Consider the following 20,018-nt stretch of genomic DNA (forward strand, 5'->3'; position numbering starts at 1 on the left):
CTTCAAAGTCTGCCCAGCCAGTCTTAATTAAGTTGTTACTGATACAATAAAAACAGAACACAAAATTTGTATCATAGAATCAGAGAATGGTTTGGGTTGGAAGGGACCTTAAAGATCATCTAGTCCCAGCCCCCTGCCACAGGCAGGGACACCCTCCACTAGCCCAGGTTGCCCAAAGCCCCGTCCAACCTGGCCTTGAACCCTTCCAGGGAGGGGGCAGCCACAGCTTCTCTGGGCAACCTGTGCCAGTGTCTCACCACCCTCACAGGGAAGAATTTCTTCCTTGTATCTAATCTAAATTTACCCTCTTTCACTTTAAAAGCATTACCCCTTTCCTTATCCCTACCCTCCCGATAAAGAGTCCCTCCTCCCTTTCCTGTAGCCCCTTTAAGTACTGGGAGGTTGCTCTAAGGTCTCCCTGGAACCTTTTCTTCTCCAGGCTGAACACCCCCAACTCTCTCAGCCTGTCCTCACAGGGGAGGTGCTCCAGCACCCCCATCATCTTCGTGGCCTCCTCTGGACCCACTCAAGCAGGTCCGTGTCCTTCTGATGTTGGTGCCCCCAGAGCTCGCCACAGCACTGCAGGGGGGGTCTCATGAGAGCAGAGTAGTGGGGGAGAATCCCCTCCCTCAACCTGCTGGCCACGCTTCTCTTGATGCAGCCCAGGACACAGTTGACTTTCTGCACGTTACTGACTCATAGTCAGTTTTCCATCCACTACTACTCCCAAGTCCTTCTCCACAGGGCTGCTCTCAATTCACTCTTCGCCCAGCCTGGATTTGTGCTTGGGATTGCCCCAACTCCTGTGCAGGACCTTGAACTTATATAGATCAGTAACAGTTCTCCTGATTGCTTATACACAGATCCATGTGAATATCCACTGAAGCTACATAATCTAGCAGATACAGGTAACAAGTAAAAGGTAAGACCCTCTTACATGAAAGCACCTTTTCACACTGCTCCTCTTAGTAGACAGGAATTAGTCTGTCTACCATGGACTTCAAAAGAAGGAAGCACGTCCTCCTACTTGATCTTAAAATTACCTCCTTCCTCTGTTGCCACATGACAGTAGCTCCTAGGGGCTGAAGAACTAGCTGTATTTTAGATATTCTTAAACAAGAGACTCCCTGGCAGTTCCTGCAAAGTAATGTACACACAGCCTCAGTCTTTACATATCTCTTGGATTTACTGGATAGCACGTTCCTCAACAGCACTCAGTATGTCCCATCTAAGTTCTCAGGAAAGTGTCAGGAGTCAGCTCCCTGCTTGTTTCTCTATGTATTTTAACTATTTTTTTATCCTAGCAAGTTCCTTCTTTTGCACCAGCTCAGTGCTGTGGAGCAGTAACATTTCACAGCACACCCAACTGCAGGGAAGACATACTATGCAGTACACACAGATGTTCTACTCTTCCAAACATCTGCTTTAAGAGTTGCACCAAGCACTTCTCCAGCTTTGGAAAAGAAAAAAGAACTGGCCACGTGGAGGAATTAACTGTAGACTGGTTCCCTCCTGTCATGCAACAGCAACATGTGCAAAGCACATATGCGACTAGAAGCACACCACAGAATATCCTGTACTATAGTTTCAACATTCAAGAGAAGTTACCTTAAAAACAAAGGGGTGCTGCACTTCTGGAGAAACACAAATACATCCTTAATTCTTAGTAAGTTCTCATAGGACAAAAACTGTATTTTTACTATTATTTGTTTATTCCATGGCTTGCTTTTCCGTCTCTTAAAATTAGGTTCAAGTCAGATACAATAAATATGTTCTGTTAACCAAGGTCCCTGACTTAGCTTGTTAATTTGCACTTTTCAAACTTAATTCAAAGCTGGACAACTTGAGCAGCTTATCTATCTACTGACTGCACAAAATGGATGGCCTGACAACTTCCAGACTCAGCAGCTGAATGTCTCTAGACTTCTAATAGCATCCACTCAAGCAACACCAACAAGAACTAATTGAAAGCATGACACATGACACAAAGCAAGCACCACCCAGCAGCGTTCGCCTTCTCTGTTTCTCAACAGTTTTATAACCTCAGTGTTTCTTAATAGGCACATCAGGAACGTTGATGTTTTCTTCACTTCCCTTTGAAAGGTTTAGCTTGAAAACTTAAATACCAGAAACAGTAAACTAGTAAACAAAAATGTGTAAGCCATGTCAATAGTTCAGAGTAACAGAGGAGAAAAATCCCAAGACAACTCAGACAGATATTACTTTGAAAGAAAAATGGCAGGCATTTCAAAACAGCTGAACTTAACCCTTTATCCCTAACTAGCCTACCAATACCAATTTTGTATAAAATAATTTACATACATAAATTGCTGTCATTTCAGAAAGTCCCTCCAGATTTTATCAGTCATTGATACATACAATAACCAATTCGCAAATTGTTAATCCAGTTTTCACTTATGACTTTAAGAGAAGACTATAATCATCTACACAAAGCAAGTCACTCAACAGTAATATTCTATGGTAAGTTACAATAGAATTATTCTTGCACTGGGCTTTATGATAGAATGCAACACATTTACTTTTCCAGTTAGACAATAATCATGCTAGAACTTCAGTCAACAAGTATCACCTTTTATTCCTTCATTCCCCTCTTAAAGGTTTACCAACTGTGCATGATTTACAAACATCTTGCTCTGCAACCCAGAAAGAAGTGTGCTCACGGTGAGCCAATCAGCTGGAACCTCAATACCACTTAAACTGCAATAGATTACTGTTTATCTTCTCTCAGATTTATGTGCAGACATAATTTCAATTGAAAATTCAATGCATATCAGAAGAATTCAGTCCCTAAACTATTCCAAGAGAAAAAAAAACAACACAAAAAACCCCCAGAAATAAACACCAAAAAAAGCCCCAAACAATAAAAAACCCACAAAGATAAACCCACCAACTTGATTCAACCAAATAATGAATTCAATAAAGACCTTCTAAGACTGCTCATTTTGGTAAACACAAAATTTCTTCTCAAGCAATACTTAATCCTCCTTACATTATGTTAAGAATCACTCTGCAAATACATGACTATCAGAGCAAATAAAGACATTTCACTTAAGTGACCGTATTTTACTCCTCACACTTCACATGAAATTTTTCATTCACTTAATATACTGCATTATAGAGAAGTTCAAATTGTTAGCTGATAGAAATGATGATTTACTGTGATAGTCTCAGAAAAAAAAACAATTACCATGGATTTTTAAAGAAAACTGCTAGAACTTTTACATGCTGCAGATATGAAGAGTAACCACTGTGTCAGTTCAAGGATACAAACATTAATCTCTACTTAGTATCAACTACAACACAAACTGAATTACTAGATTTTTTTTTCATAAAGCAACACATTCAAAACAACATTAAGTATGAAAAAAACCAACTATTTCAGATGTGTCAGAACATGGAAATGAACATAAGTAGTTCCATGCTGCTATTTAAAACAAACCAAAACAACTGAAGTGAACTCTTAACATTCAATGCTCTCATTAGCAAATCAAGAGATTAAACTATTTTCCCTGAAATCTTTCATGGAAGATGACCTATCTTCCAACAGTATGAGTAATTCAATGAAAAAAAACATCTGTCTGATCAAGGAGTATTTATTTTGCTATAAGTGAAGTTCATCACAACCACCATTTCTGCATTGCTCAACTTTTAGACATGTTTAAAAACATAATTTATTTTTAACATGTTAAGAATATTTTGATAGAACTTAAGAAATTAAGCTGAGAAAAATACACGTTTTCAAAAATGAAACATTCAAACAGCAGACTTAACATAGAAATGTTCAAGAAAAACTTTTGTTACCTTAAATGATAATTTTAAACTTTACGATGATTTTTTTCAACAGCACAGAACTCTGCTCTTCAAGCACCTATGCTTAATGGTATAAGTAAATTTAAAAAGGAGAAGTGGTAATACATGCTTCCTGTTGGTTTTTCTTTTTTTTTAAAAAAGAGCAACTTGCAATCTAAAGTGTGTAATCATGACTTCAATTGTTCTTAAGTTTCAATATTGCTTTTTGCATCACTTTATCTACTTGCAAGATCAATCATCTTGTCTCTATCCCATCCTCGTAGAATTTCCAGTGCAATCAAACTCCCTGGTGTCTTCACCACTCAGTGCTGTTTTCTCTCCAGCCCCTATGTGACACTAACCTTGAACTCACCTGGACAAAAAAGGAGAGGAATCAAAGATGCAGCTGAGATGGGATGCTACCACAGATTGTTGGGAACCTTTCTTACTTTGCAGAAAGTAGTAAGAGGAAGGTGGCAGCTAGAATAACAATGACTTTCAGGAAGATAGCCTTATGGACTCCAATGGGGAAGCAGCGCTCAAAACCAGAGAGGGTAAATAAGGTAGCTCTCCTTATGAAACCTTGGAATTCTTTTTCTCTCAGTGAGTGGAAAGAAGACAGGACCAACAATATAAAGCACAGACAAGGGAGCTGAAGTCTAAGGTCTAGCTGTTTTAAGAGTGGCCCAAGTGTGAGAGTTAGCATGTGGAGGATAGGATGGATGAAAGACCAGTTATGCAGAAGGGCTCATCTGACGTTTAAGAACTGGTTTGGGAAAATTCTGTACACTCACCTTTTCTGCCACAGATTTGTTCTCACTTCTTCAGTTTTGTCATATACCTTGCTAAGAATCAGTATTTTACAGAACATTTTGTTTTTTACCTTCTCGATAGAATATACGGTAACTTACCCAGAACTTGACATACCATATTTTCTAATGGTAATATATACACATTACGAATAAAAGGAAGTTCCTACCCAAAAATCCACAAAGAAACACAACACAGAGAGGCACTAGCTGCTACATAGGCATTAGGTCTCAAGAGGATTAGATAAATGAAACAAGGAACACTCTACTCTCATGCTGTGGTTCATTGTGCTTTTTTGCTGCCTACTCCATTTCACTCTTCCTGTTAACTTACTAGATTACTGCCCTAACACTGGCAAGAGCATTTTCTAAATAAGCCTTATAACCCACATTTTCAGAAATGTGTGGGTTCAGTGACCTTGGATTTTCTAAAAGACATTTTCACTGGACAATGCAGAACAAGTTGACAAGATTTTGTTTCATGCTATTTGCTTTGTTTTGTCAAGGGAGCTAGAAAGCACAGAGGAACATGAAAATCGATATTAAAAAAGTACCTTTTGAGTTGGGATGAAATCCTGTAGGAGAGTAGAACTGGAAACTAACAAGCATGATTGCTCTCTGAATTGCAGCACTGAGTTTGGCAGAAAGTAACAAAGACTACATATTCTACCACAGTGTTCATAAGGCAATTTCTCATCAGCATTGTGGGAAGACACAAGATGTACAAGCTTCCTGCTATGAGACATTTTAACAGTTTTACCCCAGTGTAATAGCAACACATCTGAAAAAAATTGTTAACACTTTATTTTACAAAGAACAGTCATCCATGTCTATTTTCCAGAACTTGAAGCTGTAATACTTCAGAAAAACTCAAGTATTTAAATTAGAATGTTTTCAAAACTTGTAACTTTGGCTTAATACACAATTAACATATCTAACATGCTAATAATTTTAATTCATACATTTAAATGATAATACCCTTACTATGCCTCAAGTGTAGGCAGGTATCAAAGTGCCTTACACTTTAAACAAGCTGCATTTAACTGAATTTACCACTTCTGATTATATAAAATAAATATACAAGACATTCCTCCCATCACAATTCTTCAAGAGAGGTCATGGAGTTCTTTCTAAAAGCTTGTTCATCAAAGCAGATAAACTTTCTCCTCCCTCTTGTAAGATGCCAGCAAACAAAGCTCATACTTCAAAGGCTGCATTAAAAAGGTAAGCTCTAGTACAGCTCATACTCTTTCAGTTGCTCAAAAATACAATGCATCAGGAAAATAAGGAGCTAATGTCCACCAGCCTAAATCCACACAGCATATGCATAAACCTCGTTAAGTTTTTAAAAAGGCTCTCAGACCTACTTCTGGACACAACTAAAAAAATCTGCACTCCTGGCCAGTTGTATAAGCCAATGCAGTGCATCTAACACCTATCTGATTTTGCGGTAATTTATTACTGGTGTTCTTTTCTTCCACTGAAATGGGACATTTCATCAAAAATTATAAGAAGTACTAACAGTGAGAAATTCTACTGGAATGAGAAGTTTTGTTAATAACTATTCTAGTATTTAACAAGCACAATGAAGTTAAAAGACCATGAAAGGAACAATGATGGGAAACAAAAAACAACCGAAAGACCAGTAGCAGGTTGGTCCCCTCCATCCACTGCTGCATCTCCAGCTTCATGGAAAGGAAACCCCAGAGCATGAATTATAAGGGCCACAAATCGTAAGATCAAAGACTGGATTGGCCCATTTTTCATATTTGACTCAGTACACTCACTAAAATCCTTTTTAATGTCATAGCAATTACACAGCCACTGGTAATATTAAAACTGCAAAAAGCTGACCCCTTCCTATGTTTCAAAACATTTGTTTTGCTTGTGTGTTCTTTTCACCATTTTATTTGTTCGTTCAGGCTTCAATCAGAACTTTCCAAAAGTTGCAACCTCTCTTCAGATTGAAGAGACTATTCCTAGAAAACTGATTTGCCTCTTTTTTTTTGGCTTCTTACTCATATTTCCACTCTTTCATCCATTAAATATAACCAGTTTTAAAATAAAAATGCAAGTTGACTGTGTCTGTAAAAGCAATTATTAAGTTTTAAGATAAAAAACATTTTCTGTCCGTATATAATAAAGGATTAGTTCTAAAACAGATCCTGCCATAAAAGCACCTTACTCTGATACAATTCCCCACTAAAACAGCATTTACTGTTTTGTTGGTAAATACTAATAGTACAGCCCCCAAATGGGCTGTCCTGTCATATTACTAATTCTAATCAACAACTTGGGACTCAGATACATAACAGATACTTGTACATGCATCCTTCACTTCAGTTACAGACTAAACCAAAGTACTTGGTGTTTGCCATGGACATGAACATTCAGACATAGGCAGCCACTGTTGCTCCAAGTCACTTGTTAAGCCACTGAATCCTTACGAGCTCTAAGAACGCTTAGTTCCTGCACAGTCCAGGAACAGAAATTTCAAATGAAAAAGTTCAACAGTTTTTTCATCAAAAAAAAGCATCAGATGCAAATGACTCAATTCTGGAAGGTCAGTTGTTCGATTTTCTGTTACTCTTTTTTCTTTTTAATATGCCATTAAGCAGATGTTCATGATACAATTTCTCAGGTTTTATTCCAGCTCAAGAAAAGGCAAAAGAGATTCACATCACCAGATATTTTTTCCATAATTGCAAAGTAACTTGTAGTTTTAGCACAAATGGAGAAGTCACAGTTGCACCGTGTCTCAGCAAACAGCTTTATTCCTGATAGTATCAGAAAAGTATCCTTAGTACTAACAACAATGGTCTCATTAAACATCACCAGGCAAGAGCTCCCTTTTGGATGCAGATAACAGACCTCTCAATTTTAGACCACTAAAATACTATACAAGTTACAACTCTGAGCACTGCCAATGATTAAACAGCACTTTCATGTAGCACAACTAGGACTGGGTCCACAACTACAACTGTTCCATGAAAAACAATACTTGAGTCACCTCAGCATGAGTGCAGCTGTCAAATAAAATTATTACCTTTCTCAGGTGTCCACAAGTATAAGTGAACACTTACTATTTCTTAAATCCTTCGATTGTCTGAAAACTTTTGCTCTGGATAGGACTGCACAGTTTCCACTCAGCTTTGCTCACCTGCATAAAAACTGTCTAAAGCAATATTTAAAGTAGAACTAGACTTAATTTGAGGCACGACACCATCAAGCAGATCCAGTCACTAAAAAAATGTTATGAGATTACAGGTACCCTAACATTAGACTCAAAACTACATCTTCATTAAAGGTTTTTAAAGGATACTACAAGGGAATTATTTTTGTGAATCTTTTGGAAATACAAAATGTCAATTATAAAAGAAGATGTATACAGCAAGTTTAAACTATAAAACACATCAAAGAGTACAAGTTACAGATCTCAAAAGAAAGACTAGTCATCAACATCCTTTAATATTAGTTTATAAAACTTACGCCATCATCTAAAATTCATCCAGCGACACATATGCTGGAAAGACTCAACGTAAAGCAATGTGGAAAGGGAAGAAGAAAACTAAGCACATTTTAATTTGATCAACCAGGGGAGACCAAAGAAACCCACCTATCTACATATCAGCATATAAAATTTTCAACTGCAGACACCAGGCTGTGAAGCAGGCAAAATCCCAGAACGGGATGACCTAGAGAGCCCACAGGAATACAACCTGGATGTCCCAGAGTGGCTCAAAGAAAGCAGGACAGCTGTGGTGGTGCAGTGTTTTGCCAAACTAATCCTTCACAAGCCAATTTCTGGAACATGGGGTCAGAGCAAGTCAACCTGCAGCCAAAACATAGATCTGCATTAAATTTATCAGGAGGCAATATTCTGCAATAGGATGTATGTATAACCTGTTCTGATTTCAGTAGGTGAGGTAGCATGTGTACACAGATTCCAAAACAAAAAGCAAGTTTTGAGAGAAAGTAGTCCATGTGTGTCAATGCAATACATTTGTTCAAGTGCAGAAACCACCAAAAACATCTTCCCTTCTGTTTACATGAAAGTTAAGTCATCCAAACACAGGATACATACTCTTAACTTTCTAATTAACATATTCATAAATTTAACTAAAAATCAGGAAGATACCATGAGTAAAAAGCATTCAAATAGACTTAGAATACCCACATGCTTTTCTATGTTATAGGTAACGTATTATTAATATAGTAGCAGTCTATCTGTTCTTCCTTTAGTTACATAGGAAGGCCCCTGTTCATAGACCAAATCACTGGCCTTCAATGACACAGACAATACTTATATACCTACCAAAAGCCTGCTTGAACAGCACAACCGATAGCTTCACCTAATGTCAACTAGTTACACAGATAGCAAAAACAAATATGCCCTTTTTATGATGATTTGTATTCCTGGCTTTCTCTTACAACTGCTGGAATATGCAGTCTAGGAAAAGTCCTCAAAGAGGAACACTGAAAAAAAAAAAAATTAATTTCCCCTTTGAGTTCTTAAAAAGGAAGTAGTGGTTGAGAGCTCTAAGTGAAAGTGTTGTATTATTTCCACCCTTATGGAATTAGGGGTGGAACTATGAACATTCTTAGGGCTTTCATTTAGTGTTTCTTTTCCTCAAGGTAAATTTTAAGAGAATTTCTATCCAATTTTGGTGGTAATTTTAAGTTAGAGTATAAAAGAAGTACTCCAGGTATTTCATAATACTAAATTATATATATATATATACACGCACGCTGAAAGTTCCGAACATAACTTAAGACCATAGCAACACAAGCTAGTTGACACAGCAAATATGCCAGACCCTGTGCTCAGAAGCTTATTTGTTGGTAGGGATTGATTTGGTACCCAAAACTACATCCCAAGTCCCCAAGCAACCTAAACTAATTAGACCTGCTACAGAGCAGAGGATTGGACTGGATGACCTCCAGAGGTCCATACCAACCTAACTTACCCTCTGACAGTACATCCACATCACAGAATTTGGCTGTCCTTGTCCATAGTATTGTATCTTCCCATGAAGTAGCTACCACCCTAAGTATACATAATGACTTAAGAGTTCTGGAATCCACAGAAACAAAAGAACCTTCATCAAACTTACTCTTTGTCCCTTAATAATATGTGATTATATTGACTCCACATAGCCTTAAAATCCTCTGGCATTCACCAAGAGGAATCCCTGTAATGATAGCAAGCAAACAAGGAGTTGCAATTACCTTCAGAGATCAAAGACCTGAAAAAATAATTTGGCTGCAGAATGGATTCTTTCACAACCAGATATAAAACAACACAGCTTTTAATAACAAAATTAAAAATATGAAGAATTACAGATAATTCATTATGCCTCCCAAAAGCTTTCAGATTCTTCAAGCACCTGAATAAGTGTAAGGGCAGAGAACAGCAATTCCAGAATAAAATCACAAGTAACACCACCAAAACTGATTTGCAATGCTGTTGCGCATAAATCTATTCAACTATTATAGCTAACAACCAAAAAAAGAGAAGACAGTTAATTGTGCCAGGAATTACCAGGAAAGGTCAGCAGGAATTTAAAAGGCAAGCAGGTAGGCAGGCTAAAAGTCCAGCTTTGAAAAATCAAGACATCTGGCTTCTACCCTATACAGTTAACTATTACACTTCAAGAAAAGCAATTAAAAAAATAGAAAGCAATGCAGAGTCATCAAAATCTGCTGGAGAGGTTAAAAAAAGAAAAAAACTCTTGTAGAACATTAATAACACTGCATTAAAGACATCAAAGTTTTAGAAAATCTATGTTTGAACTTAATCTTGCTCAACATCCAGAAAAGGAACAACTCTGAAAAAGTGCCAGGTAAGAGCAAGAACTGCTATATCTGATATGACTAATGGCATATGCAAATAGTAGCAGCCAGTACCAAATGTCTTCAAAAGAACCTGCTGTACAAATATCTATGTGGCCCATAACAGAGCTTTTCTTCTTTGATTTGAAACATAAGCATTTCCATTCCTTCCTTTAAAAAGGTTATTACTCAATACACAGTTACAAGCATCCACAACTCCTGTATCTTAAGCTCTTACATTTGTTTTATTTTTATGGAAGAACTATTACAACTGTAATTATGAGAATATACAGCATTTAATAACTTGTTCTTATTTTCAATAGTCTCTTAACACAAGAACAAAAGGTCACTTATCTGTTCTTATATAGCTTTTGTATCTATCTCAGACATTGAATGTTTCCTATATTGAAGTATTTCTGACAATAGATATTTTCAACACATTTGAATTATCATATGAAAACCAAAACTGAACAAGAAGTTGCAACCAGGGACAAACTTACTTTAACGGTAGCACAATAATGGTCAGTATTTTTGTATTTAGTCACATCTCACCATAAATTCTTCAGTCTTTTCAATGGTTGGTTACTGTTATTTTACAACTTAAAAGGTCTAAGAATAGCACATATTTTCCTCCAGTATGCACAATAGTTCATCTATCGATACTGAAATGTTCCTTAGCTTTGCAAAGGTATTATAAATGCCTCATGCCCTTAACTACCCTTGACTAATCCCAGTACTTTACATTTACTTTTTACATTTTTACAAAAGTGGAAAAAAAAAGTCAAACTGCTGCTACCATTTTCTGTGTTTTTCCACTCAACTACAGTGTTACTACAGGATTTTGGACTTTCTGTTATAAGCTTGCTGGAAGTTCATCATTTATTTACACTTTCTCAAGACTGAAATAAACTCTAAGACATTGCTCAATCACATACATGTGTGTCCAGTACAACATAACACAAAAATTGTATCTGATTAAGTGTTTGGCTCCAGCACAATTATTTTCCTTTGCAAAAAGGAAACTGTTCTGGGCCTCTGGCAGACAGATATGTCTTCTTGCAGGGGCTTAAGATGGTACAGTCCAATCCATCTCTCTGCCTGAAGTTCTCATTCCTAAAGCAGACTGAAAAAATGCTTGTCTATATTCAACAAAAATGTGACAATACTGTAAGCCTTCTTTCGACAGTTCTGCTACAAACAGAAATGTTTCTGGAAAGACGGACAAGTTGGGAACATTAATGCATTGTCACAGCAAGATTTAACAAAACTCAGAGCCCAGATAATCCAAACTCTCAGCAAGGGAGCAACATTAACAGGAAGCAATTATTGATGTGATTCTACAGAAAATCCAGAGACAACAAACTATCATATAATTTAGTAGCAATAGCCTGTAAAATTTCTAGTTTTAGGGATGGAGACAGCATTGTTCCCTCCCTTCCACTTGCCAGGTTCCACAAATAATAATTTTCACTTTATATTATCTACTAAAAGAAGTTACAAAAACCAAAATGCAACAAATCAGCTGAGTATTTGTCTACACACTCTGCAGAATTTTAGCTAGATCAGATAAAAATCAACACAACTTAAGTAGCTGACAGTTAGACACTACTAACTCACATGGCCCTTTATAGCATATATAAATTCAATTACATTAATTAGATATATAAGCAACCAAAACTGTTCAAATTCAGTAGGAAAATGAGAGGGCAAAGCCAAATCAAAAGTATTTCTCCAGTGTAACATAAATTCACCTGCAAATGATCAATGGCTTGCCACAACTAACGTGAAAGAAAGTGAAAGTCAAAAAGAATTTTAAATAATGGAAGTGTACTGGGGAAGGAAGCTTTTAGATTTATAAGCACAGGACCAGGAGTAAACCCAAACCATCCCATTAGAGACCTAAGGAAAACACACATTTACTGGCCTTCATTACTGCTAAGTAACCGGATTCATTTGAGGTTTGTAAAACTTCATTGCAAATACAAGAGGGATTTTTGTTTGTTTTTAAAACCGAATCAACGTGTTGGTGTTCCTGGCTCAGGATAGATGCATCATGACTGCAATGGATCAGCTCCAAGAATTACAGTATTAGCTCTGCAGCAGTGGCTCTAGATGGTATCTCTGCAGGGAAATCCTTGTCAGCAGTAACTTACCTCTACTATAAACGGCCGCCAGCACTCCTACACTGGGTTCTAAATGTATGGTGGTAAAGTTTGCTGAAACCAAATGTTCCCTACCTCATACTGCTCTTATGACCATAGCAGCATAAAATTGGATAGTTCATTCAGGGTGAAAAGCACTTACATAAAAATATTAACAGGTGTATGTAAGGGCTGGCTGACATCAGCCTCTTACCAAAAGCATCTAAGCACTGAAATTTCACCTTAGTGCATTATAGCAGATCCCAGGTCAGTCTCCCAGGGCACTTGGAATAAACATTCAGTGTTTGGAAGATAAAGTGTCTCCTCTACAGACACTGCAGACTGTAAGCATACAGCAACATCAGAAGTACTGAAAAATAAAACATTTGTTCAGCTCTCAAAGACAACAATCATAACAGAAAGCTGAAAAGATAAAATAGAGGAAAAATAAGTAACAGACACGATAGCTACTGAAAGAAATGCTACTGATACATAAGATATTTAATGTCTCTTACAAAGATCAGCACCAAATAGCCCAGAGTATCATACAGGAATGTCTATAGGAAGCAGCAGAAAAAAAAAATCTCCCATTAAAATCTTGCAACCCCAAATACCATTTTTCATATCCCACCAAACTTTTAAAGATAGATTTACTAAAAAATACTTCTGAACAAACAGGATGTCCAGAGATGTCCTATACTTCTTGAATCTTGCCAAATTATTGATCTCCACAAAACATTCTACGTTAACATTAAGTGAACAACATATTTCCTTACTACAATTTCTTTCTCTTCTTTCTTTCACAGTCAACATACTTTATCCCTAGTACAACACAGCAAGAAAAGAGAGCATCTAATCTTTCAACTCCTGTGTATCAATGCATTTCTTGCATTGGTGGTCCAAAATTAGATGCAGTATCCTCTACACAGTCTAACAAGCTGCAAGGGGTTCTTCCTTTCCAAGTGCAGGACTCCTTGTTCAGACTCCCAAGGTTCCCGTCTGCCCACACGTTCAGCATGGTCAGGTCCCTCTGGATGGCAGCCCTGCCCTTGAGCATATCAGCTCATCCCCTACCACACCATCACTCCCAGATTTGGTGTCATCTTCAAACTTGACTAGACTGTACTTCTCCATGTCCTTCAGGTCACTGATACAAATGTTAAACGGGACAGGTCATAATACAGACTCCTGCAGTATTCTGCTTGTTACCAGCATCCAGGCAGAGCACCACCTATTAAGCACTACCACTGAGCTTGATCCTCAAACCAGTTTTGTTCTACTCATCTAGTTGTTCATACATCCAGACTGCAGTGCCCCAACTTAAACAGAAGACCACCATGGGAAACAGTCAGAAGCCCTCCTAAAGGCGAGGTAAACAGCACACACTGCTCTCCCTTGCCCACAAATCTAGTCATTTAATCATACAAGGCAATCATACTCACCAGACACGATTTATCCCTGCTAAATCCATTCTGACCATTACCAAATCACCTTCTTCATGTGCCCAGAAAACTGTTCCAAAACTTGTTCCACAATTTTCCCAGGGACTCAAAACTACCCAGTCAGTAATTCCCTGGTTGTACCTTTTAAGGTGCTGTTTTTTGATTTGTTTGATGGTTTGTGTTGAGGGCGGGGGGGGGGGAAGGGGGGGGGGGAAGCAGGATTTGTTTACTTGTTGGGGGGGGAGGGGGGCAGGGTTTGTTTGTTTTCTTTAAAGGAGGCACTCCCTGCAGGAAGCGTTCTGTAACATTTTCATATCACATTATTTTAAGCCTAGAAGCCATAAAGCACAGCCTCAATAAATTACGTTTGCCATCATGTGGACTATTTGGCTTTCAATTTACTAGTTAGCATTTCTGTGACCAAGATACTATGAATGTGCTCAATTCGATCCATACCCTCTTTGAATTACATAAAAGCAATAGCATTAGCTACTACCCTAACGCAGAAACTTGTGCCTACACATTTTTTTTCAGTTGTTAAAAATGACCAGTTATTTGGAGCCCTTACAGTCTCCACACAATTCCTCAGCACCTTTACTAAACTGTGGCAATGGATTCTCTATAAAAGGTACTTACAATAGCCACTCACAACAACCTAGGGCACTGAATAATTCCCATTTTTGAAAGCCTGGATATCTGTCGGAAACTTCAGGTTTCTACTAAAAGCTTCCACCACATCTGCCAGAAGCATTTCAGCCTGGGAGAAGTCACATACAAATTCTCAAGGGTTTTCAACTTGCTTATTTTGAAAAACAATAAAAAAAACCAAAAGAAAACCCAACCCACCAAAAATAAGTTTAAGACTATTTTAGTTAAGCAGTTTTTACAGAGTTTTTTGCCCATATGCAGTGATAGGAGCTGAACAAACTTATTTAGATTTTCTGAACTATAGCCCACTTTTTGTTTTGCTTTGATTCACACTTTTTGGAACACTCCATGCTCAGCACAACATCCACTTCCTACATAACTAGTGACTCACTTTTTCAGGCATCTCTTAAAAAGATTCATTAACTTGCAATTACTCATAAAAGAAATCAAAATCAATTCTAAGCATAAGCTTCTAATGCTATCGCTATACAAAAAATCCACAAGGTGGTATTACACTGTTTCTACAAATACAAGCAAAAGGAAGCACTGCACTGGTTGTTTGTAGAAGTATTATTAAGAACAGAAAAAGTCTGAGTGCAGATATTCCCCCACCCCATCACCTTCCACCTTTATCTTACCCATTTGTGGGCTTATGTATTATGTTAAAAATATTTTAAAAAGCAAATCTGACTTTAAATATCTGCTTTTAATTGCTATTTACTGGTGATCTTGAAGACTCATCCTACTTTTATCCTTAATAATGCTGGTGGGACATAGCCATTATCTCCTTTGGGCACATAACTTCTTCCATGCATAATTAAAGTGCCATTATAAAAAGCAAACATTCACATCTTTCAACTGCAAGTAACAGGTCGTCTTCAACTTGATCTATTTATGTGACATACTTCAGCTTAAGCCTACCTGTGCCTCAAGAAAAAGTTATATACCAGTTTCCTTGCCACTGTTTACTGATGCTCCTTCCCTTTGGTTTCTGCCCTTCTTTACAGATTATGCTGATACAATTGTTTACAGACTATGTAGTAAACAGGATCACTCACAGGGTTCACTAAAACAAAACAAATAAACACCAAAATCTCAACAAAAAAAAATTATTAGAGTATAACTCAAAGGCAGCTCAAGAGACAGCACAGAGACTGGACTGAATGACTGGGAACACCAGAAACTGGTATTGCCAAAGTCCACAACTTAGGAAACTGTGGCCCCAGATCATTCATGAACTATTCTGAATTATTTGAAGGCTTCTTTCTGTTACTGAACATTTCAAGGTCTTTTATCTTTCATAAACCCCAGAATTTATAGAAGTCCTATATATAAGCTTTTAAGAAATGTTTACAAATACCATGGCAAAAAAAAATTGTGCAGGTTTAAATATAGGTCATTGATAGGATAATGACATTCCGGAATAAGATGTACTTATTAGAAGTTCTGTAAACAGTGATAATAAATGTTCCTGCATGCAAATGTTCTGGCATAGTTTTACATTTTTGTTTGTACTTTGAAAACACCACAGAATTCTTTAAAGTAGTTTTTGGGATTCAGTATTAAGACTGTATTTATCAACATCATCTACGTGCCTTTTCAAAACAGTATTTTATATCTATTACCTCTAACGATGCATTTTTCTCTCTCCTCCATCTCACAATTTACCATTCAGATACTGAACCAGCTGAAAAACCAGACCATACTGCCAAGAAACAAACACAATCCAAAATTCTCCATACTGCTGTATCACTGCTTTAAACCTTTTACAGTACCACAACACCTGATTCAGAGAAGCATGATGCAGAATTCAGAGTCATGTATTTCTATGCATGATCTTAAACCCCCTCTTTAGTTGATCACTATGGCTCCTGATCCAGATACCCACACCTGGGCAATTTTCATCAAGACCCCCATCAAATCCTCACATGACAGTATCTCAAGAACTATCACATACTATCCACTTATTTACTACTACTAAGTTCCTATTTTAGATCAGCTAGATGAAACAAATAAGCATGTAATTTTTTAACCTGTATTAGAAAAGCCAAAGCTAGTTGAAATTCAAAAAATGAACAAAAAACCCCACAACTGACTGTCTTTTAAGCTCATCTATTACCTAGCAGACTTGCTCAACACTCAATGTTTTGTCAAATTAAACATCTTTAATATGGCTAGACTATTTGTAAGCATAAAAGAGCACATGGGGGTCTTAAAATCTTCATAAATCATGAGAAATATTGATAAAAAGCCATATGCAGAGCACTTTAAAAACAGTACAGAAGATTGAACATTTTACTTAGTTGAGTCAAACAAGAAAGGTTAAAAACTAAACTTAAATAGAAAATATTTCACGCACTTGAGTCTTCTAAAGTGTCCAAGAATGCACATCACATACACAGAGTCCAAACAACATGCTTAATGAAACACTAATACAGATAGCAGTTTGCACAATTACGTGCAGGTAACTTGAAAGCCATGCCATAACCCAGCCTTAAGAAATTAAACGCTTGTCTTGTCCCATCATGCCCAGGTATTGCATAACATAGGATAGCTAACAATGGAAGGTTTAAGAACTTTGACTGCATTGTACTGTTCCTCATGCTGTGTCATACTACTAAAAAATGCTGCGTTAATTACAGACCATATTATTCTTAAAATCAAGAGCTACGCTAACCACATTTCGTAGAAGGGCATGGTGTGGAGCTAAAACAGAGAGCTGATTTAGAGCATATGAACTTCAAGGGCTTAACAATATATTTAAAAAAATACAGTGCTGAGCAACTGCAGTGTGCACTTTGTTCATTTCTTGCTGGATATTTAAAATTAACTTGACAGTCATTAAGTAAAATAACTTTACTTGTCCCAGTTCAATCCCTAGTGGACAAAACATGCACTACAGACCCCTAAATTTCACTTCACAAGATAGTTAACCTTTTGAGAGCAACAGTTAGACAACACAGGATATATTCTAAAACCATTTTCACCATCAACAAGAAAATATCCTGTATGCCATTTGTTACACTCCTGCTGCCAGTAATGAACCTTCTATCAGACCCTAACAACAAAATACTCTTTACAAAATTTCAAAAAAGCAAGTAGGAAGAGGGCCAAACAAATCCAGCAGGTTTTTTTTTAAATCCGTTTTTTGACTCTCCTTGCAATGAGATTTATTTACATGCTCAGGTAAAATAATTTCTCAGCATTTGAAAAAAATACTATTACACCATTATATTCATATAAGCCTGTGCTTTCAGGTTTGTATTACTCACCTCAAAATCACCTACTTCCAGCAATGAATAATACACATGCAAACTTTTCAGTACTTCTCACCATTTTCAACTGTTCAGCTTTATGTGCTTTTAATAACATTTAAAGTTTCTGCCTAGTAAGAAATTACCAACTTACCTGAGAAGTGTTAATTTTAACTGTAACACAGATCTTACTCCTTCCACATGCAACCACATTACAGGAAAACCAAAGTGATCTGCAATCTACAGGGACTTGATAAAACAAATATTCAGTTCACTGGTTTTAAATAAAGAAAACAGCTTACCTTGCCTGTCTTGTGATCAAACCAGACAAGAGCATGGTTCCTGGACAGCACCTTACAGTCAAAAGTTGCATTATTCTGAGCTGGCCGGCAGCGAGCCACTGAGCGGCCGATCTTGACGGGCTCATCCAGGTAGACATGGCGCTCCTGAAATGGATGAGAGTTCGGGCGGCAAGTGAAGATGGCCAAGGCTGAAGGCATCGAGGACAGATTGGGGTTGCCACACCAACCAGAGATGAAGAGAGCCTCTTCTGATGCTGACTGTCCTCCACAATTTTTAACCCAAACCTCCACAGCAACTTTATATTAAAGCAGGACAAACATTATCGTAAGAGAGGCCTAAAAACTCATTGTTTCAGTGTGTAAACTAATTCTGGCAATAATCCAGTGAAAAAGCCCCATTATGTCTTTTAATAATATCAGCAGTGGCCAAAAAAAAGTCTGAAATGTACAACTCTCAATCCATCCTCCTCTGGAAGAATAGGAACAAGCATCTGATTCCTTCAAAGAGATGCAAAGGCTCCTTGAAAGAAGGATAGAATGTCTTAAATCCAAGTAGATGAGTCATACAAGTACTTTTGTTTGTGACCTCAACTGCCTTCTTTCCCCCCCCCTTCCGTAAACAACACTGACCAAAATTCTGACCAATGCAACATGGAAGCAAGGAAAGGTTTAGGGAAGGGGGATGAGGGAGAAGGGTTAGCGTTCTCTCTCAGAGCGCACAGATCAGGAGTTGGAAGGTGAATATGAAGCCCTCACTCCGCAACAGGGATCTAGTCGCTTCCCACGGCAATCCGCATCTCACCATCTTCTTACATTAAACCCGAATACGTGGTCCTTGATTGAGGATGAGGTACGAGAGCTATACCGCTTTCCTCCCCTACACCAGATGAAGCTGAACTGCTCTACAGTTTCAGGCAGCCACTCAGATAAGGAACTTGATAAGGCATGGAGAGGGCTTCAAACTCTCCTTCTCTCGGGGACAAACTAACGCGTGGGAAGGGTCCTTCGGGGACGGCCTACGAGGTTCACTGACAGGTTGCTCCCAGGCGGTGCCCGCGATGGCCCTGGCCGGAGCAGCGGGCGAGCGTCCCTCTGCGGCGGGGTCTGCTGGCGGCGGGCGGGCGGGGGCGCGAGGGGCCGGCGGAGAAGGGCGGCGAGCGGGGGGCTGCTTCAGGAAGTCTCCGCCAGAAGCCCCCGGCGCGGGGACCGGCGGGCCGGGAGAGGCGGCGTCCCCTCCGCTCAGCCCCTCCGCAGGTGGCTGCGCATGAGGAGGGCCCCGCTCCTCAGCCCCCCGCGCTCTCCGCCCGCCGAGCGCGGCTCCGCTGGCCCGGCGGCGGCCGGCCCTGCGGCGGCGACGGCGAGAGAGGCCTGGCGGCCGGGCCCGGACGCCTCCCGCTCGGTAGCTCTGCCTCTCAGGCAGCCGCCGACCACGAAAACTTTCCTCCGACCTGCAGAGCCGAAAACAAACCGGGTCAGACGCGTCCCTCGCCCAGCGCGGCCCCGCGCCACCCCCCGGCCTAGGGCTGCCCGGCCCCCGGCGAGGCGCGGGCCGCCCCAGGGCTGCGCTCCCTCCCTTACCTTCAGCGCAGCGGCCGCCATAGTGACTGGAAACCTACCCGGTGTAGCAGCCGCGGCGCTGCCGGGGAGGGGCGGGGGTCGGGGGGGAGGGCAGGCGGTGGCGGAGGGAGGAGCCGTTCTCGGCGGGGCCTGACCAAAGGGAAAGCGCGGCGGCCGCCTCCAGCCTCCGCGCGGGCGGCTGCGCCGGCGCGGGAAGGGGCGG

The 20,018-nt window shown here is 39.2% G+C and overlaps 1 protein-coding gene across 29 annotated transcripts in view; it reads right to left on the reverse strand.

Annotated features, from left to right (window-relative positions):
- Window positions 1–19,960, reverse strand: part of SLMAP (sarcolemma associated protein) — a 91,700-nt gene extending 71,740 nt beyond the window's left edge. For 20 of the 29 annotated variants that reach the window (XM_074836183.1, XM_074836181.1, XM_074836178.1 and 17 more), the window contains exons 1-2: window positions 19,817–19,960; window positions 18,239–19,686 (exon numbers count right to left, since the gene is read on the reverse strand). In XM_074836183.1, coding sequence (XP_074692284.1) covers window positions 18,239–18,436 — 198 coding nt within the window. In that variant the 5' untranslated portion in view covers window positions 18,437–19,686; window positions 19,817–19,960. Of the gene's footprint in view, window positions 1–12,834; window positions 12,963–18,238; window positions 19,687–19,816 lie in introns of those variants that run through there. The other 9 variants (XM_074836175.1, XM_074836177.1, XM_074836165.1 and 6 more) reach the window with 2 other exon arrangements.
- Between the last annotated feature and the right edge of the window lie 58 nt (window positions 19,961–20,018).

Source organism: Strix aluco, chromosome 11 (genome assembly GCF_031877795.1).
Source record: "Strix aluco isolate bStrAlu1 chromosome 11, bStrAlu1.hap1, whole genome shotgun sequence".
NCBI classification, from domain to species: Eukaryota; Metazoa; Chordata; class Aves; order Strigiformes; family Strigidae; genus Strix; species Strix aluco.